General features: G+C 42.3%; 1 protein-coding gene across 1 annotated transcript in view; it reads right to left on the bottom strand.

The window, feature by feature from the left end:
* The window catches only part of VGLL3 (vestigial like family member 3), a 119,882-nt gene extending 117,528 nt beyond the window's left edge, over positions 1-2,354 (bottom strand). The window contains exon 1 of the mRNA XM_042460809.1: positions 1,778-2,354. Coding sequence (XP_042316743.1) covers positions 1,778-2,029 — 252 coding nt within the window. The 5' untranslated portion in view covers positions 2,030-2,354. The remainder of the gene's footprint in view (positions 1-1,777) is intronic.
* Positions 2,355-15,100: the final 12,746 nt, after the last annotated feature.

Raw genomic sequence — 15,100 nt, 5'->3', positions numbered from 1 at the left:
TTCAATAGAGGTGAATGCCAAAACATTACATGCTCCTGCCATCCACGTATTATGAACCTGAAAAGGTTAGCCAAGTATTGCTGGAACTATCTTAGCAATAAATAAAGAGGAAATAAACTTCAAATAGAGAGCTTGGTATTTTAGCCCTTATTTGTGTCTCCCAGGCAAGCTGGTATTAAGGGTCACTTCCCATGTACCGAGAAAACAATTTTTGTGGATAATAATGATAAAACCTTATGGAATGCAGCAACAACCAAAAAATGTATTCTCAGATGACTGCACTGGGGCCAAGTCAATATTAGTCCCACTTCACCCACGCACAGCATAGTCTAAAAATGCTGTCAGCCTGATAAGAATTTCCTGATTTTACTCTGTTACATCAGATTCTTAAGTCAGAGGGTAAAACAGGCTTTAGTGAATCTGGAGAAGATTGAGGGTTTGCTAATTTGCTTCTTTTATTTACTCTCTGTTTTAGCATCTTTAAGTATGTAAAAATCACTTTAAGCAACACTGCAATATATAAAATGCACAGTAAAGCAGTAGACAGCCTAAAGGCACCAGATTCAATCTGATCTTGGAAGCTAAGCAGGTTCAACTCTGGTTAGTACTTGGATGGCAGACTGCTAACAAATACCAGATGCTGTAGATTATATTTCTGGAGCAGGAACTGGCAAAACTACTTCTGAGTATTTCTTGCCTAAGAAAACCCCATGAAATTCAAGCCATCACCATAACAAGTGACTTGAAGACAAACACACAGACACAAAGTGATAGTGAACATTATAGTTCATCTTTGAATATGTTTTGAGATTTAGTAAAAAGAGTGGAATGCATATTAATAATATGCCAAAGATACAAGTGCTAACAAATTATAATGTTTCCACTTCCTTACTGAAATAACACTGTTCACCTAAAAAAAAGCATTACTCTTAATCTAAGCAACAAACTGAAATGGTCAAAGTAATAAAGAGCTTTGTGGCACCTGGAAAACTAATATTGTGGCATAGGTTTGTATACCAAGTCTCACTTCATTATATTTGTCAAAGGCTTTAATCCACAAAAAGTCTGTGCCACAAACAATTTGTACAAGAAAAGTTGCACAAGATTAAAAATTAAACCACACGTAAACCACACAAACTCTTCTGTTGTTGTTTTTGTTTTTAACAGGCCGACTCAGTTATCCCTTGACAGTTAATAAAACTGAATTCCTGGTGACATATTTAAGAGAGGAACACAGCAATTTAAGGAGCAAACACATGCCTATTTTGTTGAGAATGAGCTTCTGCATACCATAATTCAAAATATATTTGACTGGAAGATTTTGCCACAATTGTGTTAAGAGCAAGTATCAAAAGTCAGCGAGGTTGACTTCCAAGTCATGAAACCTGGCCATCCAGTTCCAAAAGACATTTATGAGGAAGTTCCACCAAAAATCAGAGAAACTGACTTCCAAGGACACTTTTTTTTAGTGAGTTTAGCAAGAAATAAATAATTTGGGCTATTATATCCTGCAAACTAGGGTTAATCAGTTATACTTGGATTCCGAAAGTCATAAATACAGGACTGTCTATGAGCAGCAGTTGCGCAGGGTTAAATATGGAAGAGTCTATTAGCAGCAGTTGTGCCTACAGAAAAACAATGTTTGGAATATTTGTTTTGAACAAATTCTCACTGGCTTTTGCAATGACATATCCCAGAGCCCTCCCCAAATGAGCAGATGTACAAAACCACCCCAGCTGCCCAGGTAAGGGTTTCTATTGCACGCTGCTGCCCAAACCTCTCTCCTCCAGCGAGTTCCTCTCACTCTGCTGCAGGAAAAGCCAGGGGCTGAGGAGGCTGAGACGCTGCTCTCCAGCGCTGTCTGTCCTGCTGCTGAGTCTCTATCCCTCGCAGCCATATCTTCCACCTTGCCGGCCTCTCTGGGGACAAAGAGAGCTGGTCCTCCTCCCAAGACTCTTTTCTGGGAGAGAGGCACAGGCAGACTCTTGCTTGCTCGGCTTCTCAAACTGCCCCCACTTTTTGGCTGCATCCACACTGGAGGTATAACCTGGTTTGGCACCGCTTTGACTCTTTGTTTGGCTCGAGGCTATGGAATTCTGGGAGTTGGAGTTTGTGGTGGGCCCAGAGGGTTATCCCTCCAGTGTGGATGTAGCCCATGTTAATGCCAACATTCATCTACAGGTGCACATGTCCCAGGCATCCCACTTGCTAAGGACCCGATCAAAACGATGACTTTGCCATGAGGTGATGACGATGATGGTGGTGATGTACTTTATTTCCTTTATCGCCATGCCTTGCCTTTCTCTCAAGGCGGGAGCCCCAGGCGGCTTCCAGAACACGTCTAAAAACTTTGCTACCGATCGCAACCGAGGGCCAAGCTGCTGCTCCAGAGAACTGACGATCGCAACCGAGGGCCAAGGCCAGGCTTTGCAATGGAGGGGCCTCAGCATCCCAGGGAAGAGGGGGCCCAAGGGGAGAGCATCCCTTCCAAGCTCCGGAGGAGAAGGATGGGGACCCAAAGGGGGCTCGGCTTTCCACCTCGGACATGTCCTCCAAACTTTTTTGCCCCGAATGAGGGAGACTAGGGGTCCTCCTTTTCCAGGACAGCCCCCTCCCATTTCAGCCCTCTGTCCAGGAGGAATTCCAAAACGTCCTCCACTTTATACAGAATCCTAGAGTTGGAAAGGACCCCTCAGGGCCATCCAGTCCAACCCCATTCTGCCATGCAGGAACTCACAATCCAAGCAACCCCAACAAATGGCCATCCTGCCAGTTTAAAGCCCTCCAAGGAAGGAGGCTCCGTCACTCTCTGAAAGAGTCGAACAGCCCTTAGCATCAGGAAGTTCTTCCTAATGTTGAGGTGGAATCTCTTTTCCTGGAGCCGGGTCCTGTTCTCTGGAGCAGCAGAAAACAAGCTTGCTCCCTCCTCAATATGACATCCCTTCAAATATTTAAACAGGGCTATCATATTCCCTCTTAACCTTCTCTTCTCCAGGCTAAACATCCCCAGCTCCCTGAGTCTTTCCTCATAGGCATGCTTTCCAGCAGCACTCTTCCACATAAACTTAAAACGAACACCCCGTTTTTAAAAACCCCTCAGTAAAGAGACCTCCTTCTGCTTCCATGGATCTCCCGGAGGTAGAGGAGGGGTCCCCTCAAGCAAAGGTAGCTGGATAAAGGAGTGTCCCGGGGGGAGGCAGGTGCTTTCCCCGCATCTGAAAGATATTTGCCATTCGTCTCGTCTCTTTCGCTCGCCCTCCTTTGGACATGTCCCTGATTGTGGGGGGCTTTTCTTGCCCCCCCCCTTATTCTTGAGCCTAAGAGAAATGAATTCACAGTTCTAGGATGTCTGGGGCTCTTCTTTGGCCGTGTCCTCCATTTCCCTCGGCTGTCCTCCCTTTTGAGGCTGACTGAGAGGCATGGCTTGAGATGTCAGTGTCTGGGGCTCTTCTTTGGCCGCGTCCTCCCTTTTGAGCTTGACTCAGCAGGTCCCCCCTCCTTCCCTTTCTCCTGCTCCCTGGAAGGGGCCCTCCCTACCTGTCTGGGGGGGCGAGGGAGCGGGGCCCCTGGGCTCTGGCTGCCTGGCCACCTCGGAGCAGCTCATGGCCGCCCAGACCGGGACCTCAGCCTCCCCGCCTGGCCTCCTGCTCCTCCTGCTCCTCCTGGTCCTGCTCCTTCTCTCGCCAGCCGGGCTCGGCCGGAGCAGAGAGGGGGGCTTCGGGGGCCGCCTTCATCTTCCTCCGCCGGGGCTTATATAGAACACAAGCCCGTCGGGGCTGGCAAGGAGAAGAAGAAGAGGAGGAGGAGGAGGAGGAGGAGGAGGAGGAGGAGGAAGACGGCCAGGAGGAGGAGGAGGCAAGTTGGGCAACTCCGCCCCCACGCCTCGCCATTGGCCCAAAGTTTTTGAAGGGAGGGAACCCGGAGACCCTCTTTTCCCAAGGCACCCAGGGCGGAGACGGTCCTTTCGCCCAGGCTGCATCCCCACTCGAGGAACAACCCGGTTTGGCAGCGCTTTAATGCTTTGTCTGGCTCAAGGCTATGGAATTCTAGGAGTTGGAGTTTAACAAACTCCAACTCCCAGAATTCCGTAGTCTTGAGCCAGACAAGGAGTTAAAGCGCTGCCAAATCAAGTTAAAGTAGGAGACTCCACCACTCTCCGAGGAAGGAGTGTGTTCCTCTGTCGAACAGCCCTTACTGTCAGGAAGTTCCTCCTAATGTTGAGGTGGAATCTCTTTTCCTGGAGCTTGCATCCATTGCTCCGGGTCCTGTTCTCTGGAGCAGCAGAAAACAAGCTTGCTCCCTCCTCAATATGACACCCCTTCTGATATTTAAACAGTGCTATCATATCACCTCTTAACCTTCTCTTCTCCAGACTAAACATCCCCAGCTCCCTAAGTCTCTCCTCATAGGAGTAGTTCATTGTAGCACTACTAGCTGTCGGCTTGGATTATTTCCGCAGTGAGTATTCTTACATGTGGTATTGCACGACCACCAAGAAGAAGAAGAAGAGGCTATTATTCAGAGACGTAGCCATGCTAGTCTGGAGTATCAGTACGCAAAGGGATCTTGTGGCACCTTTGAGACTTAACTCTGGAGTTTATTGCACAGGAGGGAATTGGCCAAATCCCATGCCAAAACAGGATTTAAGTCCACAAAAGAGGGATTATTTTCAGACTCGTTGGACATTAATACAAAATTAACCCACGCAGAAAATTAACCCACGCTGGATTGTTTTCAGACACGTCAGGGACATTGAGCATTAATCTGGCATGAAACCACACAAAAAGTGGACAAAATCAGCTGCTTTCTACTTTGGGGAATTTCTGAAAACGATCCCGTTTTTGCAGCATATTCCTGGCATTTAAATCTGCACAGGATGTGGGCACTTAAACTCCTGTGAGAAAGAAGTTGTAGCATGATCTTAGATGTCAAGCATCTGAGGTAGGAGGACAGAGGGAGAGGCAGGTTGAGCCCTAACTTTTGTGGGATCCAGTCCCTCTACTTACTGGTATATTCACTCTGCAAGCCCAAGTGGCATTGTGGTTTGAGCACTGGACTGTGACCCTGGAGACCAGGGTTCGATTCCTAGCTCAGTCATGGAAACGCCCTGGGTGACCTTGGGCGAGTCACACCCTCTCAGCCTCAGAGGATGGCCATGGCAAACTCCCTCTGAAGAAACTTGCCAAGAAAACCCCATGAAAGGTTTGCCCTTAAGGTCACCATAAGTCGGAAATGACTTGAAAGCACACAAGAAGAGGACCAAATTCTCTGCAAGTACAGGGAATTTCTACCTCCAGATGAACAGTGCCATCCTTTCACTTTCTGACTTATGGTGACCTATCACAAGGCTTTCTTGGCAAGTTTCTTCAGAGAGGGTTTACTCTTGCCATCCTCTGAGGCTGAGAGGGTGTGCCTTGCCCAGAGTCACCAAGTAAGGGCTTTTTTGGGTCTGTAACTCTGACCAAGAGCTGAGCCACCAACAGCTGAGACTCCCCTCAGATGAGGATACAGGGCCATCACAGGCCCCACCTGCCAGGGAGTCAGTAAGAAACCCTCCAAAAAGCCTCAGGAGGAGAGGGCATCACTGCAACCTGTTTTCCTTCCTCTTCTGAACTTCTAGGTGCCATTAGTTACCATTTTTGAAATGGAAACCTCCTGGCAGATCACCTGGTGGCTTCCAGTTACTGAGTGCTATCAGGTCAACTCATAGTTACTCCTAGGGCTTTCTGTGCAAAAATTGATAAAAAAAAAAAAAAAAGATTTGCCATTGCTTTCCCCAGAGGCTGAGAATATGTGACTTGTTCAAGGTCACCCAGTGGGCTTCCATGGCTGAGCAGGTATTTGAACCCTGGTTTCCCAGAGTCCTAGTCCAACACTCAAACCATTATACCATGCTGGCTCTCTAAGGAAGCTACTGTCTTTGCCCAATAAAAGTTTCAAGCATGTAGATCAAAAGCTGGCTGTGAAGAGGGGAGGGATGTTTGCCCGAGCAGCAAAGGACCCACCGTTGCTGAGACAGGAGCTCCATCTTCATTTTGCAAACACCACCGAGGGAGTGTTTTGATTTGCAAAACCTGACTCTTTTGCAGCAGGACCATGAGAGATGTCTTTCCATTTTGTTTGTTAAGGTGGAGCTATCATGGGATTTTCTTGGCAAGTTTTGTTCAGCCTTCCCCTGAGGCTGAGAGAATGTGATTTGCCCAAGGTCACCCTGGGTCCCAAAATCTCAGCTCTGATGTTGGTGGTGATCTGATTTGTCAGTATGTGATCAACCATTATTGGGGATTTCTACCTGTTTGACCAAAAAGAAAGAAAGAAACAGAGCTGTGCTGGATCAGATTTATGGCCCATCATCTGTAACCCAACAGGGACAGATGGCTTCTTACCTGAAAGTCAGGTGACATGTGGCTGCAACCTTACAGCGTACATACTCATCCCATATAGAATTGTATGTAAGTAGAAATCATTTCCTTGGAATGATGAAAATTAGCAAAAATCATACACCACATACTTTAAAGCAGATATCTCCACCTGGCACCTTCCAGATTTATTGGACTACATTATCCTCAGCTCAGATGACAGTTGTAGTTATAGCTGCCAGGTGATAGTGGAATTTTAAATTATGTGTTTCCAGTCTGAATTCAAGGTACTGATAGTGGCATTTAAAACTCTATATGGTTTGGGACCTTGACATTTGAAAGAACACCTCTCTCCATACATATGCCTTCCAAATATCTGAGATATGCCAAAATATTCATAGTTTTACTGTATATTGTTTTTATTGTTTTTATATTGTTTTAAATTTGTTTAAATTAATTTTACTGTGTTAATGAATTCCTGGAAAAAATCTCAAAGAAAGAATAATCAGTGATATCCATTCATAGAATTTCAAAAAGCATCATCCTGTTTTCTTCACTGACTTTGGCAGAATTTAAATTCTGAAGAAAATGTCAGGGTCAAAACAGAGTGACACCACCCCTGAAAGAGCTAGATTTGGGCTGCGGCAGCCATATACTAACCAGCTTCTGCCCCAAATAGGAGCGGGAAAAGCCCACTCCTATTTGGGGCAGAAAAAAGCCGCCTCTAGAGCCAGCTTTTCGCTGGCTCTGGGGCGAGTGGCATCTGAACGCCGTGCCCCCAAGTCACCCGGTATATAATCACCAGTGTGGCTTCTGGGCAACTCAGGGGAATGTCTTGTCTAAATGTCATGCCCCCAAGCCAGTGTTGAGCTGGACTTTCAGGGCCGTCTGTTTTGGCATTTACTTACTGTAGATATGTGTTATTTACATCCTCATGTGGAGTCTCTTTCCAAAATTTAAAATTTGTGAAGCTGAAATTCTGTGCCATCTGTGCAATGAAGCCATCCAGATCTTCTAAATCTAAGGTTTTATCTAGTGCCATGCAGTGTTTAAAGATATTTGTTGTTGTTTTGTCACTGTCAGTGTCACTAATAGCATGGACACAAATTCAAGAATTTAAACAAACCCTTCTAAGATAGAAAATTATTATGATAAGTAAGATCCAGATTTAGTCATAATTGGAATAAAGTCATAGGAATCAATTAGGCTTGTTAATGATGAGTAACCTATATATCACTGATTTCAGCAGGCCTACTCTAGGCATGACTAAGTCTAGATTCAACCTAATGTATGCTTCCTAAAATGTTTGTATTTTGCAAATATTTTTCTGCAGCATTGCTTTGTGCCTTTCTGATAAAGTTATATAATGTTCCTCAAATCAATTACTTTGAAGGAGAACTGTTTTATTAACTTGGACTTGAAGTTAAGTGATTTGAAGAAAAGAAAAGCACCTCTCCATTTCTACATGCAGCTGTGGTGATGACATTCTGTTCTGTGAAGGAGAACAGCTCCAATGTTATAGAACTGTTTTGGTGGATCCTTTATTTATTACAATCATAAAGTCAGAAATTGAAGTGTTTTCAGTAAAGCATATGGTCTCTCATATTTTGTTATTCCAGATCATCAGAAATAAAATCTATGTTTCCCAAAAAAGTATTGTCTGTTTGCTTTGCTTTTTCTTTCACACATTTATAATTAGTTTTATTATGAAGATAATATCTGGTACATTCCAGGATTTCAGAAGCAAAAAGCAATAGACATATTGGTGAAGATTAGACAGAAAAGATGAATCAAGGGGAACATGATCCTCACACACACACCTCATACAGAACTCTCTCTCTCTCACACACACACACACACACATACACACACACACACACACACACACTTCTCAAGCTGTATTCTGGTCCTATTTCCTTGTGCTGCTGAGTCCCATTAACGTCATTTTGTTCCTACTCATCTCTTGATTCACTAAAGTGTGATTTAGGTACTCCACTCTCCACTGAAATTTCCATATGCAGATCACCTACCATCTCCTAATGGTCCAGTCTAAAGATATATAATTTGTTCTCAGCCTCTTTGCCATCTTTGATACTATTAATAACTTCCATTGTCCTCGACTCCTCATAATGGTCACCATGACTTTTTGGTAGCTGATTGTCTTCCTATCTGTGTCACTGTGTCAATGGTCACTCATTCACTTTTTTTTCACTGTTGTGGAAATAGTTCTCTACACTGTACTGAAGTCTCTGAAGCATTTGTACTCACTCCCTTTTACCCTACCTTTGGACAGTGTTACAGAGCAATTTACTTAATTTTATTTTTGGCTTTCCATGTGAACAATGTGCTCAGTTGCATTTCTCTGCATCTCCCCTTTGCACATCCAGCATCTCCAACCATGACCTCTGCTTCCGTATTTTATTATTGCCTCAAGATCAGTTGTGCCCAAGATAGTCTTTATTCTGTTTGCTCTCAAGTCCTCCTCTCCTAGAATACTTTCACTGTCTATGGACAGTATCATGATTCACCCCATTGATCATATGAAACATTTTGGCCTGAGTTTAATTTCGCCTTTTCATTTGCTTCCTATAGTCAGTCCATTATCAAATGATGACTCACTTTTTCCTGTACAAAGCAACATGCATTTTGGATTGAATGCAGATTTATAATATAATCCTGACTCAAAGATGTGTTGACTATACATAGTTAGGATTAGGTGCAAGTCTCCACTACTACTGGAAATGCTGGAAGAATTCTTCTGCCAGCTGATCTCAGAGAGTTACCAACAGTGCTATCTTCCAGCAGAACTGTGGCTGGCTAAGATGTATCAACAGAAAGATTTACCAACAGAAAGGACAGAGAAGGGGCAGGATGAAGGAGGAGCCAAGTTAGACCAGATCCAAATACTCTTCAGCTCAGGGACAAAGCTACAAGGCATGGGTGAGGGTTATCCTAAACATTTTCCAAAACACCTTAGCTGGGAGGTTGCTTCATTTCAGTGTTGTCCCAGCTGGCCTTTAATCATCATGGTCATTTAGCATTGTGTTCACTGGCTATTATTTTTCTGATTGATTAATTAATACCCCCCTTTCTCCCAACATGGGATCCAAGGCAGCTACAAACTGGTGCAGTACTATTGTGCCTCTCAAAGGCTGTGTTAAGTGCAGTCCCTGGTGCAGCTAACAATTCTTAAAGGATATACAGTGGTCCCTTCCCTTATGTAGGAGATCCATTCCGGGGACACACACACACACACACACACACACACACACACACACACGTAGGCGAAAAAACTCATATGCTCAAGCCCCATTTAAATGAATGGGGCTTGTGCTTGTGGTGGGCACAGCGGCATGTGCACCATGGGCGTGCGCGCCATTGCTCTCTCCCACACATGGTTCTTCCGGCGCAACTTTCACCATATGCTGAAAGCCACGTATGCTGTCATATACAGCCATTGTTCTTTCTGGCATGTGGCGCTGCTTCTTCCAATGCAGCTTTCAGCATATGATGAAAGCTGGGTTGTTTCAGTTTTAGTTTGGTAAGTGGAAAACCAATTCAATATTATACAATAGTTATTTAACCAACTTATGCCCCATTTTTCAGGAAAAGTCAGGCCATAAACAAAATGACAGATTGATTTATTGGTAAGCAAGGCCATGGTGCCTGTTGCACAGTCTGCTATGTCATCGGAATCTGGCATAAACCTGCTGACATAAGTTTTCCCTATGCTAAAATTGTATGAGAATTTGGTCATTATCATGATTACAATGAATTGGTCATTATCATGAATTACAATGAATTCATTGAAATCAGTGGGTCTAATCATAACTAACTTAAATCACTTTGATTTCAGCGGGCCTTCACTCTTCTCTTTGAGAAAAGCCTGATTCGGGTCATATTCTATCACAATTGTTAAAACTGGTTTTCTATGTAGTCTACCCATGGAACGCTTTATTTCTCTCTCATCTGTCAAGAATTCTCCATAGTAAAATCACCTCACACCCATCTCACCATTTAGATCATGTGGCATCCCTCCTTAAATTCTTACACTAGCTTCATTATCACACTTTTATCCAATATAATGTTCATTCCCTACTAAAACCATATCTTGGCATATGTAACTACCCACTCTTTGCTGCACTGGTATATGCTCTGTGCTACTGTCTACTGCTAGTCTTTCATTGCAAGTTGGCCATTGCAGTACTCCAACAAACAACGGGGCACAAACATCCAGAAACTCCGTTTCAAGAATTCAAAAGCTAATATTAAAACATAGAAACAATGAGCACCAACCTGTAGGGGGTCCCAGGTGGCCTGCCATCTTCCATCTAAGCCCCGTGGTTCTTGCAGACCCCACCTCTTCTCATCAAGGGAAAAGTCAAATTAGCAGCTGAGTAGCAGCTTTCCCCTGCCCAATGTTGAGCAGGTAAAGGAATCAGTACCTTGGAGAGAGCATTGTGTTCTCTCAGCCTTGGGAGGGGATCTGTTGCTTCATCAGTTGCATAGAAGGGCTGAAGAGTCATCTATGTACTGTAGTCTGGGGCAGTTTCAAGCCCCTGCTCTCCTTCCTTATGTTTGTTTGTTTTTTTGTCTTTAAACTGGGTACAGCCCTTTGAATAGAGGAATGCCCTCCCTAAAATAAAACATATGACCACTGTAGCTACCATGGAGACTGGTTCCAGAATAAAGAGTACCAGCAAATGGGTCGTGGTGAAGAGGAGTGGAGACTGTTCTATGAGAGGACTGTCTCCCTCACAGGGTATACTTCTAGTTTTGTTTTCATTTGACTAGGTTGCTGTTTGTTTTGTTTTATCAATATTTTTTTCACATTTTAAACTTGTTATTGTTTTATATTTTACACAGGGAAAGCACTCTGAGAATTAAAATTAATTTTTAACTTTTATCTACAGATTCAAAAATACACAGATCTGCAAAAGTTCAGTTTTAGGCACATTTCTCTTTCCAGCTATACCAATCCAAATGTATTTGAAGAAGGCGAGGAAATAACTATAACTTGTATATCTGTTTTTCAAAACTCTGCTTAAAATAATCTCTCTTTTCTTATTTCCATTAGTCTGAAGTACAGATGAGGGAGTGCATTAATGGAGAAATAAGATCAGCCCTTGAGTTGTTGGTAAATGAAACTAATGTAGAGAGAGAGAGAGTGAGCAACAGAAGAGCTTTTGTGCATCACAGTATTCTCTGTCTGTATACACTGTTAAAAGTTTAGCTCTAGTCGCTGAAGGAAGGTGAATCCAACAGATGGTTGTTGTGAGAGGGAAGTCACCAAGCATGAAGTTTTAATCAAACTTACAAGCGTTCTTTATAAAGTATTAAATTTTTAATTGCAAATACCAAGGAAGGAAGGAAGGAAGGAAGGAAGGAAGGAAGGAGAATGGAATAAAGGGGGAGGAAATACATGGGGCCAAAAGTCACCTCTCTATTTGCAGTTCAACAAAAGCTTCCTCAGACATGCATGTACCAGCTTCAGAGAGGTGTTTTGGTTGTTGCTTTTTGTTTGTTTGTTTGTTAACAGTGATTGAAAGAGCCAGTGTGGTATAGTGGTTTGAACATTGGTCTAGGATTTCAGGATACATGGTTTGAAACCTTGTTCAGCCATAGAGACTTACCTAGGGCAAGCCATACTCTCTCATCCTAAGAGAAAGGCAACAGCAAAGCTCCGAGAAGCAATTTCCCACATATGTTGTTAAATTTCTTGTAACTATTTATTTATTTATTTATTTATTTATACTTCAATATTTTGTACCTATTTAATAATTTGAGTTTTTATCTCTATCCATTTTAATTTGTGTAAGCCACCTTGAATCCCAGCTGTTGTTTAAAATTAATGTAACTTAATTTTAATTGCAGTTTAATGGGGCATTTTATATTTCTATAATCCTATTCTTTTTCCTCCTGTCACAAACCTTAGAAATATGATGGGATTCAAAATTCATATTAAAACTGAGGAAAAATGGATCTTAAAAAAAAGTGGCAGTGTGGCGTCCTCCTGTTCAACCAACAAATCTGCCATTATGTCTTACATGATACTTAATTTTTCTTCCCTGTTGTTTTTTGCCTGCTCCAAACTCACCTTTTTGATGCCACTGGAAATGCTCTGTCCTTACTCAGATTTTTAGGGTCTGGGTTAGACTCTTTTCTCTGCTATGGTTCCCCTACATATATTTAAATATTGCTCTTCTTTCTTAGTACCCATTTTGGCTTCTGTCTTATCAGCACTCACCTCCTAGAAGTTTTATCACATGAGGCTGGTAAAGCACAATTACAGTAAGACAATAGTGTCTTAGGCAGGTACTTATCACACGAAGTTATATCTCTCCTGTTGCTGCTTTGCATTTCAATTATTGGTGGAGTGCACCTTTTCATTGATGGTCAATTATACTACTGTATCCAGTGGTATTATCTACTGTAATTACACTGTGCTAACTTCATGAGATGAACTCCCTAAACCCCTGCTTATTTATTTAAAGCCTTTACATATCACCACTCAGCCACCAGGGCCCACAAGATGATGTACAGTGGATAAAATAAAATACAGTACAGGAATAAGAAACTTTTGAAAACAGGTTTGAAAACTGACTTCAAGCACTCTTTAAAACTGGTTTATATCTGTTCAATCCAAGCAAAAAAGATTGGTTATTGAAGTTATATAATGCCATAGAAATAGATAAATTACCAAAAATGTTGAGATATAACTCTTTAGGGAATATTAAGAAAGAACAGATCATAGTAATTAATTACTTAAAAGAAATATAGGATGAATAATAATAATAAGTAGTTTATTTATATTTCCCATCTCTCCCTGTGGATCAAGGTGGGATCACATCAGTAAAAATACAGCATAATACATAAATAGATCAGTAAAATATTAAAAATACTATTAATTCAATAAAAAAAAAACAAATCATCATCTAATCATCCAATAGTCATACCATGATATTCAATGATGGAGCATTTCAATCTGGTAATCCTTATATATGATCAGGTGAGTACGCTTTCCGGAAGAGGTCCATTTTGAGTGCCTTTTTAAATGCATCTAGGGTAGTAATGAGACAGATCTCTTCCGGCAGGCTGTTCCACAATTGAAGCGCTGTGGCAGTGAACACACTATTGGAAGTTGTTATCAGTCTAGTCCTATGGTGTTCTAATATATTCTTTCCAGAGGTTCTAAGAGTGTGGGGCAGATAATGTAGGGAGAGGCGTTCCTGCAAGTAACTCGGGCCTGAGCCATGTAGGGCTTTAAAGGTGATAACCAACACCTTGTACTGCGCCCGTGAAATAGCAACAGTGAGTTTTTAAAATCTTTCAGATCTCTTGAGTTGCAACACATTTAATAAAGGGGAATGTATAGGTATAAGGTGTAAATAGAAGTAGAAATAGATTGAATATAGGATTTTATAAAGTAAGGTGAACAAGTTATCTTGGTAAAGAATAAATATGGATTAAATGTAGATTGTGTTTCAATACATGAGAAGGGAGGCTGTTAGTGAATGTGAAGAAATGTGAAAGAAGGTTAGATATAGGTGGAGTGGATGGTAAGAGAAGGTGGAACAGAGATAGAGGAAAGAGAAGAGTAGAAAGAGTAGTAGAAGAAGAAAGAATGTGAAGGAGGGTAAGAGTAGTAAAATAGAAACGGAAGAGGATAAGAAGGTGAAGTTTGGAAGAAAGTTGGGACAGTGTAAGGCAAAGTAAAGTAATAAGTGAGTGAGAGAGTTACACTAGAAGTGTTATAATAAGTTGGACAGAAATAAGATAGATTGGTGGTACTGAAGTTGGGGAAACCATCAATACTGATCTACTACAAGTGAAATATATGTATAAAATTTTTATATCCATATTTGTTATAATATGTTGGTATACATTTGTTTGTATTTGTATGTATTTGGTTAATGTTTTTATGTGTTGTTATGTTTAATAAAATAATTCAATTTAAAAAACTGATTTAAAACCATACAGTTAAAACATTCACAATAATTTCAGGGACCGAAGGCCACGTGAAATGGCACTGTTTTAACTGCTCACTGGAAATTCAAAGGAACAGAGTCAGCCTGACTTCCCTTGTTACCAAAGGTCCAATAAAAAATAAAAATAAAAACAGCAGAAGCATGCTAATTCACTGACCTACTGCACCCAAGAATTTGGATAACACTACTAAAATAATTAATCAAATGTACCAAAAAATATGGCTGGAAAACGTAAGGCTGAATGTATTGTGACATTAGTAGAGTGAACATTCTGTCTAGCACAGGGGTAGGCAACCTTTTTGAGCCGGGGGCCGGGTTGCTGTCCCTCAGACAACTGGGGGGCCGAAGCCGGGGGGCGGAGCTTCCACCCTCCGGGGGCAGAGCCGCACACGGGGGTGGAGCTTCCACCCTATGGGGCGGAGCCGCATGCCAGGGCGGAGCTTCCACTATCTGGGGGCGGAGCCACATGTCACGGGTGGAGTTTCCACCCTCCGGGGGCGGAGCCGCATAATAATAATAATATTTGCAAGAAGCTACTAGGCAATGCCATAACACAGGAAAAATGCATGCACACTGTCTCAACCCAGAAAAGAGCAAGCAAGTCCATGTAGGGGGATTTTGCAAAGAGAATACCAAAGGATAACAACAACAACAATAATAGCAATATTTGCAAGAATGGAAGCGACTAGGCAAGGCCACAAAACAGCAAAAAATGCATGCCACTGTCTCAAACCACTTTCTTTCTCTCCCTTC

Source organism: Sceloporus undulatus, chromosome 3 (genome assembly GCF_019175285.1).
Source record: "Sceloporus undulatus isolate JIND9_A2432 ecotype Alabama chromosome 3, SceUnd_v1.1, whole genome shotgun sequence".
Lineage (NCBI taxonomy): Eukaryota > Metazoa > Chordata > Lepidosauria > Squamata > Phrynosomatidae > Sceloporus > Sceloporus undulatus.
The sequence above is the reverse complement of the archived record's forward strand: the minus strand, read 5'-3'. Positions and strand labels throughout refer to the sequence as shown.